The sequence below is a fragment of the Gastrolobium bilobum genome, unplaced genomic scaffold (genome assembly GCF_033153095.1).
Source record: "Gastrolobium bilobum isolate Gb01-03AN ecotype WA unplaced genomic scaffold, APGP_CSIRO_Gbil_v1 utg6815, whole genome shotgun sequence".
In the NCBI taxonomy this organism is placed as follows: domain Eukaryota; kingdom Viridiplantae; phylum Streptophyta; class Magnoliopsida; order Fabales; family Fabaceae; genus Gastrolobium; species Gastrolobium bilobum.
Genome location: NW_026899262.1, coordinates 641,094 through 662,890, shown reverse-complemented (window position 1 = coordinate 662,890; position 21,797 = coordinate 641,094). Strand labels below are relative to the sequence as shown.

General features: G+C 31.3%; 1 protein-coding gene and 1 pseudogene across 1 annotated transcript; both read right to left on the bottom strand.

Moving 5' to 3' along the window:
- Positions 1-1,115: 1,115 nt before the first annotated feature.
- Positions 1,116-2,117, bottom strand: LOC133288962 (AT-hook motif nuclear-localized protein 28-like; annotated as a pseudogene).
- Positions 2,118-16,172: 14,055 nt separating this feature from the next.
- LOC133289006 (uncharacterized) lies at positions 16,173-17,670 on the bottom strand. Its single transcript, XM_061486859.1, has one exon. The coding sequence runs from the start codon at positions 17,668-17,670 to the stop codon at positions 16,297-16,299; it is 1,374 nt and encodes a 457-aa protein (XP_061342843.1). The 3' UTR covers positions 16,173-16,296.
- Positions 17,671-21,797: the final 4,127 nt, after the last annotated feature.

Here is a 21,797-nt window from a genome sequence, read left to right as displayed (position 1 = left end):
TTTTGAAAAAAAAAAGTTAAAAAATACAAAATAACTAGGGTTTGTTTTTTCTGATGTTACTTTTAGATAACTTTATCTAATGTTCATCAAAACGACGTCGTTTTGGGAAGAAAATCATGGTATTTTTGTAATTTTAATTTATTTCAGGGTTATAATAGTCTTTATCATTCTAATTTTTTAATTTTTCAACCTCAAAACGACGTCGTTTCGATGAACATTAGATAAAATTATCTAAAGTAACATCGGAAACTTTTTCCCCCAAATTAACTAATACAAAATCTTGATTTCAATTATTGACATAATTAGGTGTTTATTTCATTCATATCTCAAAGTTATTTATTGTTTGACTGATTAATTTTTCTTGCTCAAAGACTTTTTAATTTGCCGATACTTTTGACCCAATTTTTTTTTTTTTCAAAACTAGCTTTATAGCCACGCAAACAAATATTCTAGCAATGAAAACATTTCTATTAAATAATCCGTAATTAAGTTCCATCTGAAGGATGAAAGCTACACTCCATTGTTATTATAGGAGTTATATCTAGTCATCCATGTTATTTAAAGGACCATTCACTTGTAATTTCTTTCTTTCACTTTTATTAATAATTTGTCCCGATCCTTAACATTGGAGATAATAAAAGTGTCATTCCCGAGGGAAAACAGAAGCTGACCCTGTAAGAATGTAGTGAGGAATAATAATTCCACAACAACACTGACACACATTTGCACTGGCAATGCCCACACAATTCTAACGCCAAAATAAAAGTTATATAGAATAAATTCACCAAAAGAGGTCCACCACTATCCCAATAATAACTGTAAAAACTTCATGCACATAAAAAAAACAATAAAATTTCTCCCATTGAAAATATTTTCATTATCACTCTTTGGCTCAAGCCACATACATTGATTAAAACAAGTGACAATAAATTAAAAAGGGGAGACATAATGGAGAAACATACAACCGGACATAAAACTTTTAACTTAAACTTTAAAACAAGACTAGCTAGTTCTAATAAAACACATATTCAACTCTGTAAGACGATTGTGATGACAACTGTTAAACAACAAATTAAAGGGTAACGCTGAAAACTCTTGAAGATCTTTGTCCGTCACTAGTAATTATCAGTGTGAGTGGAGTGGTTCCACTGCATCACATTGACATTCACATCAGCAACAGCAGAAGCAGATGGAACTTGAATATTATTCAGCGGGTTTGAATTAGCAACACCGAAAGGTGAAATGTTATTAGGCATGGGAATGGCATCACCAGCAGCATCAGCATTGATCACACCAGCATAAGGGTTATTAATATTATCCTCTTGAGTTTCATCAACATTTGCAATATTGATGTATGGAACCCTGTGATACTCAGGCTTCTTGAAAACGGAAGCAACAACAATGACAAGACTCGTAGCCATAACCTTCCCTCCAACAACCCCACCAAAGACATGGCCCTGTGAACCAGAGAGGCAAATCCCAAAGGAGGAACAAGCAGGCCAAGAAGGGTTCGAAGAAGAAGAGGAAGAAGAAGAAGAAGAAGACAAGAGTGAAGGGAAACGTCCACTAATGTAAGTGCCAGTTAAAGATATCAAGTTGAAGGGTCCACGTAGTGGGAAAGCAGGGGCACGTGAAACAGGGTGGCGAAGAGTAACGTCAGAGACAGTGCCCGAACCACTGAGGATCGAGATGCCGACTTGACGGCGTCGAGCGAAGCCGATGATGGATTCGACGACGTCATTTCCTGTGGGGATTTCGATTATGATGGGTTTGAGGAGATGGTCACTGTCTTCCTTGATAATGATGGGTGGTTTGGGTTTGTTCTTGGAGCCAGGTGGTCTTCCCCTGGGTCTCTTGGAGGGTGTGATAAGGTCCTGTTGTGGTGGTTCATTGGAGGATGATGGTGGTTGCTGTTGTGGTGGTGGTGGTGGTGATGGTGATGGTGATGGTGGTGGAGATGATTTGGATTCGTTCTCGTAGAGGGAGTCGTGGGCATTGGTTGCATCTCCCACAGCGGAGGAGCCACCGGAGAGAGTGGCGAAGCTCCCTGGGCTGTGTTCGGAGGATGAATTCTCGGAGGCTGGGGAGAGAGAGGGTGAAAGGCCACTGTCAGCCATTGTTGGATATCACAAAAGGAAGAGACAATAGAGAGAGTGACACTGTGTAAACTTATGTTTCATTCAGGTGGTATTTATACTAAAAGTCACTGACATTGGAAGTGTGGGGTCTACCAATTCCAAATCTTAACATATATATATTTTTGACAATGGGATCGTTTAAAATATAATGGGAAAGCTGTAACTTATAGGCATGCCACTCTCCCAAATCATCTTGATATATAGATTACAAAGAGAGTGACACTCTTCATATGGCAAAAAATAAAATATTAAAATTATGAGTAATAGAAATTAACTGTTAAGATTAATAGTTTATTATTCTTATAAAAAATAATATGTTATATTTATAATAATAATAAAATTAAAATTTAGGGAGAAGCGACGAAAAATCATAATTTTTCTATTGGGTCCGCCCATAACAACTCTAGTACTTTTGATGGGTCGCCTCTGACAACCCTGACCTCCCTTGGGTCCGCCTCTATATCTATGTAGATTTTCGTTTATTTTTTATTTTCTTAAAGATAAATGTATTATGGCTTGGAGTTCTATTCATCATGACACTCATATTTACTCTTTAGCCTTTTGTAATAAATTTTGCAAAAGTTATTCATGTTTTAATTATGAATATATAACCCAATTCTATATAAATTGTCATAGCATGTCAATTATTGAAGTGGAATTAACACCGGTTAGTATTTAAAAAAAAAAAATTGATATTTTTTTCATTAAATCAATGGACAAATAGTTTTTTTTTTGTATTCTAGAACACATTGCCTAAGAGATGTTAGTTTAAGGTTTTTCTTTTATTTTCTATTATGATATAAGAGTGTTTTTATATTGCTTCAAGCCCATTAATTCTTCCACATGTTTAGTGATATTTCCAACCTTTTCTTACTTATTCAGTTTCATTAAATTAATGAAAAAATAGATAAAAGGTAATAAAATAATTTACATTGCAGGTGAATCAAAATTAAATAAATAAATTCCTGACCCCCATATTATTTTAACATGGTCAACAGCGGAGTGAGAAAATACTGATTATGCATTATGCTTTTCCAAAATAGTTTTGAAATTGATGCTTTTGTTGACTGTTGTAAGGATCCAACGTTACAAATATGCGTTACAGTGATCTAATGGTTGATACCGCTTCTTGTCCAAATCTGGAAATTATATTATTATTATTATTATTATTATTATTATTATATTAAGTAGTAACAGTTGGAAGAATTTGCATTGCATATGATACATATGATTTCCTAATATTGTGCTTTTAAATGCATTCATGTTTAGTCACACAACTCAGATTGAATGGCAAGCCCTGTTAAGTGTGACCAAAACAATAGCCTTGCGTTACAAATTAAATTGATATTAGGAATGGTTTAAAAGATAATCCTTATCTGATCAACTCTGACCATTCACCAATAGCGAAGTAAAATGCAGATGTGTCGCCAACAAAGGTGGGCACAGTTGACTAAGGGTTTGGTCCATACTCTTCAAAGGTGTGGGTTCAAACCCCGCAGACTGATGTGAGGACTTTGTTGGTGGGTGATATGTAATCTTTCTCATAAATCCTCAAAGAGGCGTAACTAATGCACGTTGCCACCGTGGTCCACATGTCCCATTTAATTTAAATTTGGGAGGGTGATGGAAGAGTAATTTAAATTACTACAACTTAACATGTATATAATAGATCCCGACTAATTCGAATTCGAGCCATAAAAATTGAACCCGTGTTAGATATCTAATGCTGAATATTTGAAGTTGATCATAAGAGGTGACAGTTAACTATGCTTGTATATGATGATGGATAAGAGAGGTGTGTATTTATTTAGACTTTATTATATGTTATTGCACTAGAAATTAATGTATGTTTTAAGAAAGTATTAGTCATTCATTTTAGGAATATTTACGTAAACTTAGATATACCGAATTAAAATTAATGACAGTGATCTTTCTAAATTACAGAATTGTTGTTTGAGGAACACTTCATAATTTTTCAGACTTTAAAGCTAGAGAGATTGGCCTAGTTAATAAGAAGGTATGCTCTGTACCTTACGATTTAGCATCAAACTTTGAACAAACATTTAAGACAAATAACTCATTCATTTAAGTTTATCATAACAAATAATTAGTCTCATTTGATGCAAAAGTTGACTTAAAATTACCTTTATCTTTCAACTACCAAAAAAAAACCTTTGTCTTTCAGTTAAAAAAGACTCTGGAGCAATGAAATGCACCATGATTTGCTAGTCTTGTTCGACAAGTGCAGCCAACCCACAACATTAATTGCGCGACATTGTAATAAGATAAATCCCTTTAAATAAAACTCTGTCTACGACATTAAAATAATATAAGTTTAAAAATAATTTATAATTTATGAACTAATATAGTTTAAAAATTATTTTTCAAAGTGACACAATTTGATTATGCAAATTCCACTAACACCTTGATGTTGATATTTCTCATCATAACGCAACCCACATGGTCAAATTTAATTCAATTATATTACTTTAATAAATAATTTTAAAATTATACTATATTAATAAATAATATATTATTTTGATCGATTAACCTCTAATCATAATGTTGGACTCAATTGCAAGTATATATGCATCCCTACGATATATGTTAGATTCATTTACTTCGAGAGTTTATAAGATGTATATAAAATTCCTCATTGACTCAACTGTTAGTATATAACACAACTTATTTCACGTCTAGATACTTCACAACCCTTACACAGCTCAAGCTTAATTTACTCAACAAGCCACGTCACCCATAGTTTCACCATTTAATAATCACGTTCGTGCAACCAATCATGATAGATCATCAATGTGTCGTTATCGCAGCTAGTTCATTGGAAGATTTTGTAACTCTGTTATAACTCACTTTATAAGGTATATGTTAGACTCATTGACTTTGAAAGTTTATAAGGTGTGTATATAAAAATCCTCATTGACTCAACTGCTAGTATATAACACAACTTATTTCACGTCCAAATACATCACAACCTGCACCTAACTAGAGCTCTACTCAACAAGCCACGTCACAAGAAGTCTCACCAATTAATCACGTGCGTGCAACCAATAATGATAACTTATCAATGAGCCGTTATGCAGCTAGTTCGTCGGAAGATTGAGTTACTTTGTTATAACTCACTTTTGTCATTTCTATCTCTTACTCTCAGTCCATTTGTACATCTCTATATATTCACAAGTGTAGATTCATCTTATTCATTTGTATTTAGAAGCCACGTCACCAAAAGTCTTACCAATTAATCACATGTGTGAAACTAATCATAACAGATTATCAATTAGTCGTTATTGCAACTAATTCATTGGAAGATTATGTTACTTTGTTATAACTCACTTTCATCGATCATCAGTGAGCCGTTATTACAACTAGTTCGATGGAAGATTCTGTTACTTTGTTATAACTCACTTTTGTCATTTCTCTCTTACTTTCTTAATTCGTACATCTCTATATATTAATAATCATTGTATTCATTTCCATTTATAAGCCACGTCACCAAAAGTCTAACCAATCAATCACATGCGTGCAACCAATCATGATAGATTATCAATGAGCCATTATTGCTACTAGTTTGTTGGAAGATCTTGTTACTTTGTTATAACTCACTTTCTTCGATCATCAATGAGCTGTTAATACACCTAGTTCGTTGGAAGATTCTATTACTTTGTTTAACTCACTTTTATCGATCATCAATGAGCCAATATTGCAGCTAGTTCGTTGAAAGATTCTATTACTTTGTTATAACTCTCTTTTTCATTCTATTCATTATGTGAAAATATTAGAAAAATGAAACTCTCTTTGAGTCTCAAGATGGTATTAAAGCTTTGAAAGCTCTGATATCCGCTTCAGCATATTCTTTTCCTTTCTTTTAAATTTTCATTCATGGCAAATCAAGAACCACTACATGGTTCGCTTACCAATCCTTTTCATCCACTTTTTGTTGGGATAAATTTTAAATGTTCTTTTTTTAGCAGTTTTGGATTTTTAGTTTCTTGTGTCAGTTAGAATATTAATGAGTCAGTTACGTCAGTTAGAATATTAATGAGTCAATTATGTCAGTTATAAAGTAATGAGGGTGTTATGTGTGGAGTTATGTTTGTCAGTTTTATAGCTTATAAGTAGCATTTGATAGTTTTTATGAAATGTAGATCAAGATAAAAAGAAAAAGAGCAAGAAAGCAAGAATAGAAAAGAAAAGTTTTTTTGTAGATACACAAGTATGGTTGTCTCTTGCATCTGTGTGGAAATTCAATTCTAACAAATTGGTATCAGAGCTTGGGCTATGGAGGAAAAGAACGAGATGGAAGTGCCACTCTTTTATGGAGATAAAGATGAAGCATTGGTCTTCTTACTTTGTCTAAAAGAATATTTTCGGAGAGAAAAAATATTTGAAGAGGAGAAATGGCATGAAGCTTTGAGTAGATTCAGAGGAAGCGCAATCAAATGGTTCCGTACATGGGACTGACGCGATTTTAATAACATGTGGAAGAATTTTCAAATAGCCTTTATAGCGAAATATCTACCTGGACGGTTTGATCTGATTGATGAAGAAGAAGATGAAATCATCAATGATGATGATGAAGATGAGGAGAATCTTGCGGATGAAGAAGAGACTGAGACGGCGGAGTCCGAGGTTGCCAACGACAATGTATCCGCAGAGAAGATCGACGCGTTGGAGCGTGAGAGAGATGAATCAGAGAAAAAGACGATGACTGCGGCTATGGGAGCCGAGATCGAAGACGCCGAGAGCGGCGAGTCAATTCAGAAGACAGATAGTGAGGATAAGGAAGAAGACGAGATGTCGAAGGAGCTTGAGAAGTCAGCAAAGGAACGAGAAGCGTGGAATCCGAGATGCTTGATGGAGACCGGCTTGGAGGAGACTGCGAATCCGAGTCTCATGTTGATAACCGGGATGGGGGAGATCCCGGCTAAATCACCGAGTTCATGTTTTGGAAGAGACTTTGACCCAGGCGTGACGAGGTCGACGTCGGCGACTGGCATAGGTCGCTGGTCCGAGATGCCATTGAGGAGGTGCGAGGAAGACGGCAAAGAAGGAGCCGAGAACGGCAAAAAAATGGAAGGTGCATTTGAAGAAAAGGATGTGGTCTTGAAGAGAAAAAGAGGTTTTGTTGACAATACCAATGATGCAGAAATTGGGATTGGACGAGAAAATAAAATTGTGAAAGCAACTGATGAAGTGGCGAATGAAACTGAGAAGAATTTGGGTGACGAGAAACTTGCAGGTGAAGAAGATGCAGCGAATGGAAACAAGGAAAGTCCTGCTAATGAAACTGAAAATATCAAATTGAAGAAGCCACCAGATAAAATAAAATATGTTCAGAAAAATAATTGCAGGAGAGATATTTTTTTGAGTTAATTAAGTTGGAAGATTTTAGATGTTTTTTGTCAGTCATCAAGATTGAAGAAAACAGGCGCGATCAAAAAGTTGAAGAAAAGTAGAAGCAACGCGAAGAAAGAAGTAGAAGCAACGCGAAGAAAGAAAGAAGAATTCAAAATTTATAGGGGAGTTTTGTTGGGATAAATTTTAAATGTTCGTTTTTTAGCAGTTTTGGTTTTTTAGTTTCTTGTGTCAGTTAGAATATTAATGAGTCAGTTACGTCAGTTAGAATATTAATGAGTCATTTATGTCAGTTATAAAGTAATGAAGGTGTTATGTGTGGAGTTATGTTTGTCAGTTTTATAGCTTATAAGTAGCCTTTGATAGTTTGTATGAAATGTAGATCAAGAGAAAAAGAAAAAGAGCAAGAAAGCAAGAATAGAAAAGAAAAGTTTTTTTGTAGATACACAAGTATGGTTGTCTCTTGCATCTGTGTGGATATTCAATTCTAACAAACTTTTCCTGCATCTAAATGAAAGCTTTTCTCAAATTTTGGTTTCTCCTTCTGTGAATTGACACAATTATCATTCATAGGCTCGTGTTATGTCCATGGCTCTACTATCCAAAAACAAGCTGAGATTCATCAATGAAACCATGATTCCAAGTGTTGACGACCCTGCTTTTTAGGCTTGGGAACTATATAATACAATAGTAATGGGCTGGATTCATAGGTCGATTTCAGAAACCATTACACAATCCCTACTATGGATTGAGAATGCTTCTAATCTTGGAAAGATATGCGCAATAGATTTTCACAGTTAGATGTATTTTAACAAGCTTTATGAAGATGGTCAATCTATTACCGAATACCTTATTCTACTCAATACAATTTGGGACGAGTTAGAGAATTTGAAATCTCTGTCCACTCTATCCATCCATTGTTCATATGTTGCAATTATGCAAATGAGGATGTATCAAGATCAAGATCAACGAAATTTTTTCTCAAAGGTTTAAATGAGCAATATGCTCAGGTTTGATATCAGATTATGATGATTGACCTATTTCCTAACATGGTTAAAGCATTCTCGTTAGTCATTCAACAAGAACACCAATTTCATTCTGAGGATTACAATAATCTTCCAAGCAACACACAAGTCTTGGCTATAATCAAAAATCAAACCAACCATCATAAAGGCAACTACAATAATGGTGGTGGATGACATAATTTTAGAGGTAGTGGTCACGACAGCATCAGTAGAGGGTCCAATAAACTTTGCACATATGAGATTCACAAAGCATGCATGACATAATTAAATCAGCCAAGACCTTTCTGTATGCTCAATTTCGTATCAAGGATTTGGGTTCCCTTGGTTAATTTTTTGGCCTTGAAGTCTTTTGCACAAAGCATGAGATTCACCTCAATAAGTGCAAGTATGCCTTGGAAATTCTCTCTTATATAGGCATGTTTGATGCTAAACCTTATACCACTCCCATGAACCCTTCTTTGCAGCTTAGTCGAACCTAAGCTAGTTGATGCCTCTGCTTATAGACATTTGTTAGACATCTTCTTTGTCTAACCACGATGTGCCCTAACTTGTGCTTTTCTGTTCAAACGCTCAGTCAATTCATATCTCGTCCTATTGACCTTCTTCAACAGGTCACGACTTGTGTTCTACGATATCTAAAGGGTGTTCCTACTTTTGGGTTATTTTTCCTTTCCAACTCTAATCTCCAAGGGGGCGTTTGGTTGAGGAGAAATTTTATGAATAATAGGGAAATATTATAGATAGGCAAATGGTGGAAGGATTATGTTAGGTAGAAAAATGTAAAAAAAGTTATTTGGTTGGAAATAATTTAGACGGAAAAATTTGTTAACTTTTAGAAAGTCTATGTTTGGGTGTAGATAAAATATAAATAGGAAAAAAAGTCACAATTACGTAATAACCCTATTTCCTACAAAATTGTGAATCACGCGTGGGACCCTTCTTGTATGAAATAGACGATAAAGTAGTAATTTTGCTGATTACACATAAAGTGATTTTGATAGCTAATGAACAATACCGTATATCACATGGGAAAAGGATAGCTAGCTATTGTATGAGATAGACATCAAAACACAACTTCCCAGCAATCACATTTACATAGCCAAATTCAGAAACCCATCCCTCCCAAACATGGTGATCTTAGAAACCCACATATCACTTGCCTATCAAACTCATCAAAATCCATAAACCAAACACCCCCCAAGTGCATATTTTTGCTGATTCTGATTGTCCTTGCTGCCTTGACACTTGAAGATCAATCACAACATGTTCATTTTCATTAGCTTTTCTTTAATTACCTGGAAATATAAAAAGCAATCGATAGTCTTGTGTTCCTCCTCTAAAGCAGAATACCGAGCTTTGACAACTCTTGCTTGTGAGTAAGGTTGTAAATGAGTTGGGCTGAGCCAGACTTTTACTTAAGTAGGCTAGGCCTGTGTAAAATACTTTAGGCCTGACATGATTTATTAACCTTGTATAGACTCAAATTATAATTCTGTTATAGCCTATATTTAATAACTAAAAGGTTTGGCTAGGCCTGTTAGCCTATTTAAGCTTATTAGGCATTCAGTAATTAAAATAATATTATTTTATTATTAAAAAATTATTAACATAATAATTTCATTAATTTTTTTTTAAAATAAATAATATGATATAGGCTAGCCTATAGGCTTATATGCCAAACCATATAAAAAAAAGCCTATGACTTGCTTTCTAAAAAATCTTTTTTTAAAGTTTTAAGTGTTTTATTTTACTAGATATAATAGGTCAAATTTACCCTCATATAGGTCGGGTCGTACGCCCTTGATAGGTCATATGACCCATTTACAACCTTAAGCTTCAATGGCTAGAACACTTGTTTCGTGATTTGTTTCTACCTCGGTCTCAACCGGCCTCTATTTTTTGCGATAATAACTCAGTCATTTGCTCAAAACACATTGAAATCGACTACTACGTCACCAAGGAAAAGATCCAATCTAGCTTCCTTCTCTTGCTTCTTATTTCTTTCTCTGACCAGCTTGCCAACACCTTAACCAAGCCTCTCCCATGCTGCTTTTCAATTGACTATCTCCAAGTTATGACTCTTTAACCCTACTGTCTAACTTTTTTTTGGGGGGGGTGGGGGGGAAGCATAGTTTATTTCATGTCTAGATACATCACAACCTGCACACGACTCAAATTCTGCTCAACAAGCCACGTCACCGGAAGTTTCACAAATTAATCATGTGCATGTAACCAATCATGATATATCATCAATAAACTATTATTGCATCTATCATTGAAAGATGTTGTTACGTACTCTCTCTCTCCATTTGCATAGCTGTATATATTTGCAAGTATAGTTTCATTGTATTCATTGCGTGAAAATATAAGAAAAATGAAACTCTCTTAGAGTATATATTCTTAGTAATGGTATATCAACTTTGTAATTTTTTTTCTTTTTGCTTAATTATTAGTCTAGTAAAATAACTAAACTTCCCATATCCATTTTAATTATTGGAAAAAAAATTTGAGGATATAATCTTTACTATCACAAATGATTTATCTATACAAAATAAAAGGCAAAAAATTAAAAGAAATAAAATAGGCTTAAATTTTTTTTGATGTTAATATGTTCAAGACAGGACTCTCTGGCACTAGATTCTGACTCTGTCTCCGTAAAAATAATTTGGGATGACTTTATTTTCACTAACTGTGATTATATGATTTATGACTTTAATTTCATGTGGTTTCAAACTTGTCAGTTAGATTCATTGTGATTACAAAATTGGATCATTTAACACTATGATTTCAAAGTATCACATATACCCATTGTGTTTATAAAATATTTTACTTAAACCTCTTGTGTACGTATATACACCAAAAAAAAAAAAAACTTTATTATGATCGTATAATATTATCATATTATAAATTAAAACTATAGTAGAATTAAGTATTAAAGATTAAAATAAAAATTATGTTTATAAATTATTTTAAAAATTAACTTTAAAAATAAATTATGTATCCAAAATTAAAAATTATTAGTTATATATTATATTAAAAATCAAAAATATTATTTAACATATAAAAATTTATCTTAAAAACTTATTTAAGCTAAATTAGATTTTTTTTAAATATATATTCATATATATGAATAATATCTTTAAACTTAAATTTAGATTACTTTTAAATTTATTTTTAATTAATAATAATATCAGGTTAGAGCCTTGTAAATTTACACATGTAAATTTTTTTTTATTCAATATATAATAGTATACATTTAAATTAAAATAAAATTAAAGATTAAAATAAAAGTAAAAAACCTAAAGTTATTTAATTGAAAATATGGTAAAGTTAAAAATTTATTTAAAAATTATCTTAAAAATAAAAAATATTATTTAAAAGATTCAAACGTGTATCATCTAATACATTCAATTCAAATAAATTAAGATAAATTTTTCAAAAATATATTTATTTTTTCATTAAAACAAATTTAAATAAAATATTATTTTATTTTGTTTATTTTTTGTCTAATATTGCTATAATATTATAAAAAATTTAACATAAAAATTTATCTAGATAATACAGCTTTAATTTGATTTTAGTAATATTTTTAATTTTAAATAAATTAAAAATAAATACAATTTCAAAATAAATAAAAATTTCAAAATAAATAACTTTAAATAATTTTTAATTTAATCTTGGAAAAAATTTATTTTCACCCATTGCAGTTTGATGGTATATCAATTTAACTCGTTGTAGTTCTAAACTTTTGCTCACACCCATCGTGTTAAAATAAATTTATCATTTAATTTTATGTGGTTTTAAATTTTTATTTACACTCATTGTAATTTTAAAAGTATATCACTTACCCCTTTGTGATCTTATAAGTAGAAAATTCTTTATTTTTTCTAATTTTTATTTTATATAATTATGATATTATCGAATAAACTTTTAATACAATTAAATGTTAAAGGTTAAATTAAAAAATATTTAAAGATATTTATTTTGAAATTATTTTAAAATCGCCTTTATTATAACAATACCCTGGACTCATCTCAACTCGCTGATCAGTCATTCTTCTATGAGCCTCTTGACGGAATTCTGCTATTATATATGGCTAATATTGCATCCGTAGGGAATGAGCGTTTAGTTGATCTGAATTGTTAGTTTTTTTTCTTTGTTTTGCTTTGTTTTTTGGGCCTAGGGCCTTCTCATTTACCAAAAAAAAATGTTAAAGGTTAAATTAAAAAAATATGTAAAATTTCATATTGAAATTATTTTATAATTATATTAATTCAAAAATATATTTCAAATTTAAAATATTATTTAATATAATTTAAAGACGCATTATCTAAATAAATTATTTATGTTAAATATTTTGCAATATTATAATGATATTAGGTAAAATAAATAAATTTCTTTGTATTAAACGTATTAGGTTATAGGCATTTGATTCTCATAAAAATAATATATTTTTATGTTTAATATAATTCTTAAATAAATTATTAATTTTACCATTATTTACAAATAAATAATATTAAGTTTTTTTTGTTTCATTTTTAATAATTAATTTTATTATAATTTAAATTTTTACTATTTTACTAATATAAAATAAAACTTTTTACATGTATAAATTAATAAGGACCTAAATAATTTTATTATTATTTATAGTAATTATTCATATTGATGAATATATATATATATATATATGTGTATATTCAAAAAAAAAATTAACTTAAGAAAATGTTTAAGATACTTTTTTGTCTTAAATAATATTTTTTATTTTTTATATTATATAAAATAAATAATTTATATTTTTTAATACATAATTTATTTTTAAGACATTTTTTAAAATAATTTATCAACATATTATTTTTATTCAATTTTTAATAATTAATCTTATTGGAATTTTAATTTATAATATGATAATATTATAGGATAAAAATTAAGAAAAATAAATTTTTTTGTGTATATATAAAACCACAAGAGGTTTAAAAGAAACATTTTTATAACCACAATGGGTATATATAAAGGGATAGGTTATTCTACCTACTATTTTTTTGCCTACCTTTGCCTACCACTCTAAAACATCATTAGATCAGAATCTTAACTAACATTTATCTTTCTCTTTCTTCTTGAGATTCTGATCTAACGGTATTGGAGGGTGGTAGGCAAAGATAGGCAGAAAAATGGTATGTAAAATAACCTATCCCAAATTAATAATAGTGAATCATAATATAATTATTTGGGAAAACTTAATTTTCACTCCTTGTGCTTTCATGATGTATCACTTAGCCCCTTGTGGTTTCAAAGTTATCAATCATATCCATTGTGACTAAATATATTTATGATTTAATCCCTCGTGATTTCAAATTTTCACATAAACTCATTTTTATTACAAAAATATATAACTTAGATACTTGTGTTCTTATAAATATAAAATTCTTTATTTTATATTATTATGATATATCAAACAAACTTTTAATAAAATTAATTATTAAAGATTAAAGGGATAAATTGTATTATTGAATCTCGTGATTTCAAAGTATTATATATTTATATATGGGATAAGTTATTCTACCTATCATTTTTTTTTGTCAACCTTTGCCTACCACCCTCCAACACCGGTAGATCATAATCTCAAGAAGAGAGAGAAAGATAAATGATAGTTAAGATTTTGATCTAACGATGTTTTAGAGTGGTAGACAAAGATAGGCAGAAAAAATAATAGGTAGAATAACCTATCCCTATTAATTTAATGTCTATTAATTTTAGTTTTATATCTTTTTCATATCATGATCCTTTTTTATATTAACGAGTATATTCAAATCCAGGCAAGCTTAATTGGGCGAACATATTCCCATCACTCGTCACATATTTAGTCTTCCCCTTGAATCATATGATTTTAATATAGGAATAGGTTATTCTACCTACAATTTTTTCTGCTTACTTTTGCCTACTACTCTCTAATACCGTTAGATTAGAATTTAAAGAGGAGAGAGAAAGATAAATGTTAATTAAAATTCTGATCTAATGATCTTTTAGAGTGATAGACAAAGGTAGGCAGAAAAAATGTAAGTAGAATAAGTTATTCCTTTAATATATTGCAAAGCAAACCTCTGTGAAAGTTTATCTAATTAAAAGGACAATATATAATTATAAAAACGAATTTATAGTCAACATTAACAACTTCGTTTGGGCCAGATCCAAGGCTATTTGGCTTTAATTGTATATGTTCTTACAAAATGGGGCTTGTCATTTTTTTTTTTATTTTTTTTTTTTATAACAAGCTTGTCATTTTTTGTCATTAGAACACATAACATGAATATAATATATCTTCCATATTTAAAATACCACAAACCATTATCTCAACACAAGTAATTCAAAACTAGATGTAGAATCGGGTAACGCGCGAGCTACCGCTATCAAATAAATTTAAATTTTATTCCATTTAATTATAAATGATGTTTGAATTTTTATACAATAATCGGTGCACAATGCATTTCATGATAAGATTTTATGTGGCAGTTTGGAGGTTTAAAAGATAATAATGTTTATATTTTTGTTGATGTGGCTTAAAATTAGGATATGAGAAAGAGTTATCATGACAATGCCACAACCAACATTTTTCTTTTTTGTGCATATACACATTGCATGTATTGTTTTGGCTGAAAACAAAGTATGTATGATTGATGATGTGACTATGCTTGGTTATTTTTACTTATCTAAATCTTACTAATTATTTTTTCTCTTAAGTATAGATGCGGTCATGTTGACAATTGTGACGGATTTCGATTGTGTATACCGCAATTCTCTAAAGGAGACCAATATGGACGTGGATCTTGGATTCCTTAGGTTAGATTTCCTTGTCTCCTTTGATTAAGTGCATTTTTTCCACATTTTCAAGACGCTCTCTATATTGTGTTGACGAAATTGGTGTTAATCTGCCCCACCACCGACCAGAATTTGGCTCTGATTTCTAAGCCTTTGATAATGACGTATAGGACTTTTTATTTTTAAAGGAAAATAAAAAAAAAGCCTTTAATATGACTTGCCACTTTTTTAGTATATAAAATGTCTAAGTAAAAAGGCTAGTTAGATTTCTCTTATGGACCACTTAGCGGGTTTCTATTTTGTATTTCCATAGATGAAATATCTCATTGTATCACTCTTCCCTTACTTCCATCGATTACTAATAATTACCCGCTAAGCATTGCATCATACCATTAAGTCACCTGCAAACTACTCACTAGGGGCACAACTAACAAAGAGGGATCTGATCGGATAACTTATCTTAGTATTTACTAGACTTGCCACTATGGCTACAACCTACACACTTGTGCGCAGAGCACATCCTATCCACTAAGCAGGTGACTCACACATACACCCATTGTTCATACCATCAGACTTTAGCTTAAGGTGCAGGACTCTTTGCCTGTCATTTTTACCATAAGTTCCGTAGATACAAATAGTAGCTATCTTACTAGCTATTAATGTTAACTGAACAACTTCAATGGCATAGTAAAATGACAAAAACATTGCCACGATTACATTACAAAAAACATATACATACTCATGAAGGCTTTTTGGAGGGTACACATAGAATAAAGGCACGTCTAAAATAGAAGATTAAGATTATTATCTTCAACAAAAGGGGACACCAAACAAACCAGGATTAACTAAAATCTGTGATAAATATCTCTGAGGAAATTGAGGTACCTGATGTTAAAATAAATTTAACTCTCATCATCTGATGTCTTGCTATTTTAACCATCAAGAGGTGTTTAGAAGAATGCCCGACTACCATAAAACACACGTGATCCATCCTTTTTCTTCTTATCAATTTCTAACTTGCTGTTGTCATGATTTTGAATCACATCACCATGATTTTCTCTATCAGGTTTGTTAAGGTCCATTGGTAGCTTCATTTTTGCTAAGGACTCAGTAAACTGCTGCATGCTCCTCATGTACATGTCCACTATTTGTTGTTGCATAGCAGATTGCTCAGCCTCCATATTGATGTTCCCTAGTGGAGCTGAAAAAACTTGACCAAATTTTACAGCTTCTATATTCTTATCATTTTTCCTTTTCTTTTCATTGGTTGAGAAGTTTGCCTCTTTGTCATCTCTGACTTCATCTTCTTTCTTGGAAGTTGGGGTATCCGGACAAGCACCACAGTTTTGACTACCTTCAACAGTGACTGACACAGCAGTAACACAATGTGATAACTCACCCCCCAAAGGATTATTTTTCTCAACTGAATCTGCTGAGTTTCTATCATCACTTAAGCTTGTAATAGTAGAGCTTACGATCCCAGAATTCTGAATGCTCTCATTTGGAGAAATGGATCCAACATGATTCTCATCTGGTGAAATCATAGTCATCTCATAATCATCAAGTTGAGGAGATGCACTAAGGTGAAGAAATGGTATTAGCCCTCCTGAGTTAGACTTTGAAGCAGAAGTAGAACCATGAGAAGCCAAATTGAAGTATTCAGTAACCATTCGCTGGTTTTCCTTTACCACACTGATATCAGGAAATTCAATTCTAGAATACTCAACTGGGTCCAACATAACTTCTGAGATTTTTCTATCAAGCAAAATAACTTCTGATGATATGGATGAACTGTTTGCTGATTCGGATATCAAGTTCATTGTGGAATTGATATCCAAAGATGTGTCTAAAGACAGTGTTAATTGGACAGTTCCAGCAGGAGAATGGAAAAGATCAGTGGAGGAAAGGCTGTAATCTTCAGTCACCTTTCCTTTGCCAAAAACTTGTGAAATTGGGACCAAAGCAAATCCCAAAAGCTGGTCTTCCATGTGATTTCTAGCCCTACTAAACATCCAAATCTCACATTTCAGAACACCATCCATTTGGGTAATCCTCATCCTCAAGTTTTCATTGAATGTTGGGTTTTTGCCACCACCATTGATAATTCTGGTAGAGAGAGTCACATCAGGGTCGTAAGTAAGAGAGAATTTAGCATACACATCCTGATTATCATAGATGCATATGTTATGAATATTCCTAGCATGATGAACAAAGATATCAAGAATCCCCGAGAACTCAGCTTCATCATCTGCATGTGTCGTCGTGTTTAAATTTGGATTGTACCTGAAGCTGGTATTCTGATGACTCTGATTGAATGAATCCATTCTAACACGTGTTACTCCTTGAAATTTTTTTATGCAACCAGCTAGAAAAGAGAAACAGAGTTACTATAGATATTTTGTTCATCAATGATCACGCATTGAGGGTATGTATCAAAAACACAAAACATAAAATATGTAAAGGATTAAACAGAACATAAAATGTTCTTCTTTTTTTTCACCTAGTAGAATAAATGGCAACAAAGGGTTGTTGGATAACCTTGTTCTCTATGAATACTGGACTACGTAGTAGGTAGAAGACTTTTGTCAGATCAATCCATGAATTGAGGTACAAGCATGGAGAGAAAGAGAGAGAGAGAGAGAGAGAGAGAGAGAGAGAGAGGGATAGGGAGAAACTTGAGGTTCAATAAAGTGACTTGCTTTATGGAAATAGAGAGGGGGGAGTTTAAGAGCTTGTGGTAGTGGGTGTAAAATGAAGCATGAAAATGAACAGAGAAGAGGATGATGTATATGTTTGTTTGGATGCCACTTTTCTTTCTTTTGGTGTTGGGTGGGGGATAGGGGGTTTTGCTTTACTTGACAATGCAGCATCCATTTCTAGTGCATAACTTACTCCACTGACAATATAGGTATTGGAGGACCCACTTGCCACCATCTTCATTATCACTCACCCCATTCTTCAACTTCAATAGATGCTCCCCTAAACTTTTAAGACAACATGAATTGGCCTCTCTCTTAAGGGCTTATGGCCAAATTGTTTAAGCAGAGGTAATGGAGTAACTTAAAGAGGAATAGTGAATAATGATATCTTTTATATCTTTTGCTTTTTTTGGAATAAAATAAATTACTCCCCCATGAGTATATCTATCTATTCAGGTCAAAACATGGAAATATTGCATTTCCAAGATAACAAAGTCCAGGTTTTATATTTTTAAACTTTCTAAAAAAATTTAAATATATTATTCAACAAAATACTCTCATATAAAACCACTAATAAAAGTGGTTTCCCCATACTTTTTTTTTTTTTGCTTGATCGCTTTTATTTTTTATTTTTTTTGATAACAAGATCGCTTTTATTTTAACTGTTTCCGACATATGTTTCAAACAATTAACCAGTGAAACCAGTATCGTTGAATATTTTAATCACCTCTAACCTAACTTATAAGTATATATTATCAAATCATTTTAAATTTTGGGTAGTTAAAAAAGAATAAAACAAAATATTTTATCCTTTTTTCTCTTATTTATAAGTTTTCGAGTCCAAAACGTCGGCATTTTGAGATGAAAATCAAAGTATTTTTGTAATTTTAATTCATTTCAGGATTATAATAGTTTTTATTATTATAATTTTTTAATCTTTCAACTCTTAAACAATATCATTTTGAGAGTGAAAGAATATAAATTATCCCCCACACCGTAAAAATATTAGAGCCTAAGTTTAAATATGCGAATGGCTACCTAAGTTTAAATATGTGAATGGCTAGCAAATGGAAATAGTACGTACGGCTTGTAAGAATTGAACAATTTTACTTAAGAAACTTAAATTCGATTCTTGCTACTAGTAATTATCCTTAAAAGTTTATGACATACTAAACTTTTTGTAAGAAAAGAAAAAGTGAATGACTTGTCGGGAATTCATTCCACTCGGCTAATTAATTTGAATGAATAATTGAAAAGTTTATGTGTGAGTCTTATATTCAAGTCCGCAACCAGTGGCATGCAATGAGGGTAACATCAGAAATCATAACCTTTGACTGCTAATCTGCCTGTTTATTTCCCCGTCCACGGAGCCTTCGGTGATTGCCATTCCACAACATGAATACAAGAGTTTAAGTTGAAAAAAGGGACAACAACCAGAGAGTCACTTCTTTACGAAATAAAAAATATCATTTTATCATCTAAAATCTCATAATTAGATTTAGGGGGTATATTTTATGGGCTTTATTAATCTTATGTTGTAGGAGAGAAGTTCTCTCCTACCATAGAGACAATCATGGGTGGGGTCCACTCATTTATAAAAAATAAAAAAATGAAAATTAAACTACACGGAAATTAATGAGTGTGTAGGAAAGAGTGTTATCTTATGTTGCATAAGAATAATATTTCTCATATTTTATTACATGACAAAAAGCCGTTAATTTAGTGATACCAATCTCAAATATTATAAATATTTTGTCATATGAGAAAAAAGACATGAATCGAACTAACTTTTGAATTATGTTATTTTCTCACATGGCAAAAAATATTTTATATTATTCTTTGACGTGGTCTAAGAATAAATTCAACCGTGATATTTCAGAAAATAATTTAAGGATAGTGATATATTGATATTTTTTTTTCTCAAATTGTTTCGATTTAATCGTTGTCCCTCAAAAAGATACCAAGAAAAGAAAAAGGATGAGAACGACAAGGAAAAGTGGGAAAAAAAAAAACTTCACATCAATGTCAAATTGCTCACAGCCATGCATGCATAGAAAGATAAGACTTGACAGACTTCCCCGTAGTGATTTCCTTCCATTATTTCGTAGTGGAGCACAACTGTTTACGTTTTATTCCTTGCTATGTTGTGACTTGTGAGTTATTAACTCCACATATCCTCCCTTTTTGACTTTTAGTCCTCAGTGCCCAGCAAAAATTGCAATCACCTTCTTTTGCGAAAATTTTGCAATTTTTTTATTCTCATTCTTTATCATATGGTTCATTATTAGAGGCTACCCAAATGTTAATGATTTCGGGAATAAGTTATTTTATCTACCATTTTTTTTATCTATTTTTGCCTACCATCCTCCAACACCGTTAGATCAGAATCTCAAGAAGAGGGAAAAAAATAAATGTTAGTTAAGATTCTGATCTAATGATGTTTTAGAGTGATAGTCAAAAGTAAGCAGAAAAAATGGTAGATAAAATAACCTTTCCAGAATTTCGTGTTTATATATCTTATTCTACCATCTAAAACAATGGATATATTATTCTACCTACCATTTTTTCTGCTTACTTTTGTCTACCACTCTTCAATACCGTTAGATCAGAATCTAAAGAGGAGAGAGAAAAATAAATATTAATTAAAATTTTAATCTAATGGTCTTTTAAAGTGGTAGGCAAAGGTATGCAAAAAAAAATAGTAAGTAGAATAACCTATCCCCTAAAACAATACATGTTAATACCTTTAAAATTACTAAGAAAAATGTTACATGCACATTTCAATGAACCACTTCGCCTCATATTTAAGAAATATGAACAAATTACAATATAAATGTATAGAAAATTTGGTGAAATTAGTTTTAACTGAACGGCGGAAAAACTATGTAAATTTAAGCAAACATATATAAAAAAAGTGCTTACGTCGTTTTGGGGCAGAAATCATGATGTTTTTATAATTTTAATTTATTTCAAAGTTATTATAGTCTTTATAATTATAATTTTTTAATATTTCAATCCCAAAACGACGTCATTTTAAGAGTAAATACAGATAACTTATCTGCAGTAACTGCAGAAATATTGTTCTGTATAAAAAGTATATGCATATGGTACTGGATTACTAATTATTCTTAACCCTTAGGTAACGCTCAATTTCTTGGCAAATTCTTCATTGAAGCAAAATTTTGAAGTTATCTTCGTTGTCATATTTATAATTCCAACTAAAATAAATAAGACCTTACGTTTTCAACTTGGCTTGAAATACATACTACTCGATCCAGATTATGGGGGCATTTTTCCAATCTAGTTTTCTTAAGAATGACAAATTAAAAATAAAATAGTTGTAAATTTTTGTTTCACAAGTCAGTATTGACACATTAGGAAAATTTAAGGCCTATTTGGTTCAAGGAAATAATTTTTTTTATATTTATATTTTATTCAGTAATTATAAAAATATTATAGTATTTTCAATCTGTTTACAATTTTTTAAAAATTATATGGAAAATGATACCAATCTTTTACATGTTAGTTTCATCAATTTTTATATGAATCTTTAAAAACAAAAAACAAAATAAAAATAATGTGACATTTTTGTAATTATTAAAAATAAAAAATATTTTGTTGAAACAAATTTCCCCCAGAAAACCTCACGTTCCTTTCTTGTTAACTGGAGTATTATATTGGAGGACAATTGATAAACCTTTAGTTTATCTTGTTTAATGGACTAAAATAATATAAATTATCTAGTTGAACAA

Bases quoted from the DNA above. Each gene is read 5' to 3' on its own strand.
- LOC133289006 (XM_061486859.1), bottom strand. From the start codon at position 17,670: ATGGATTCATTCAATCAGAGTCATCAGAATACCAGCTTCAGGTACAAT.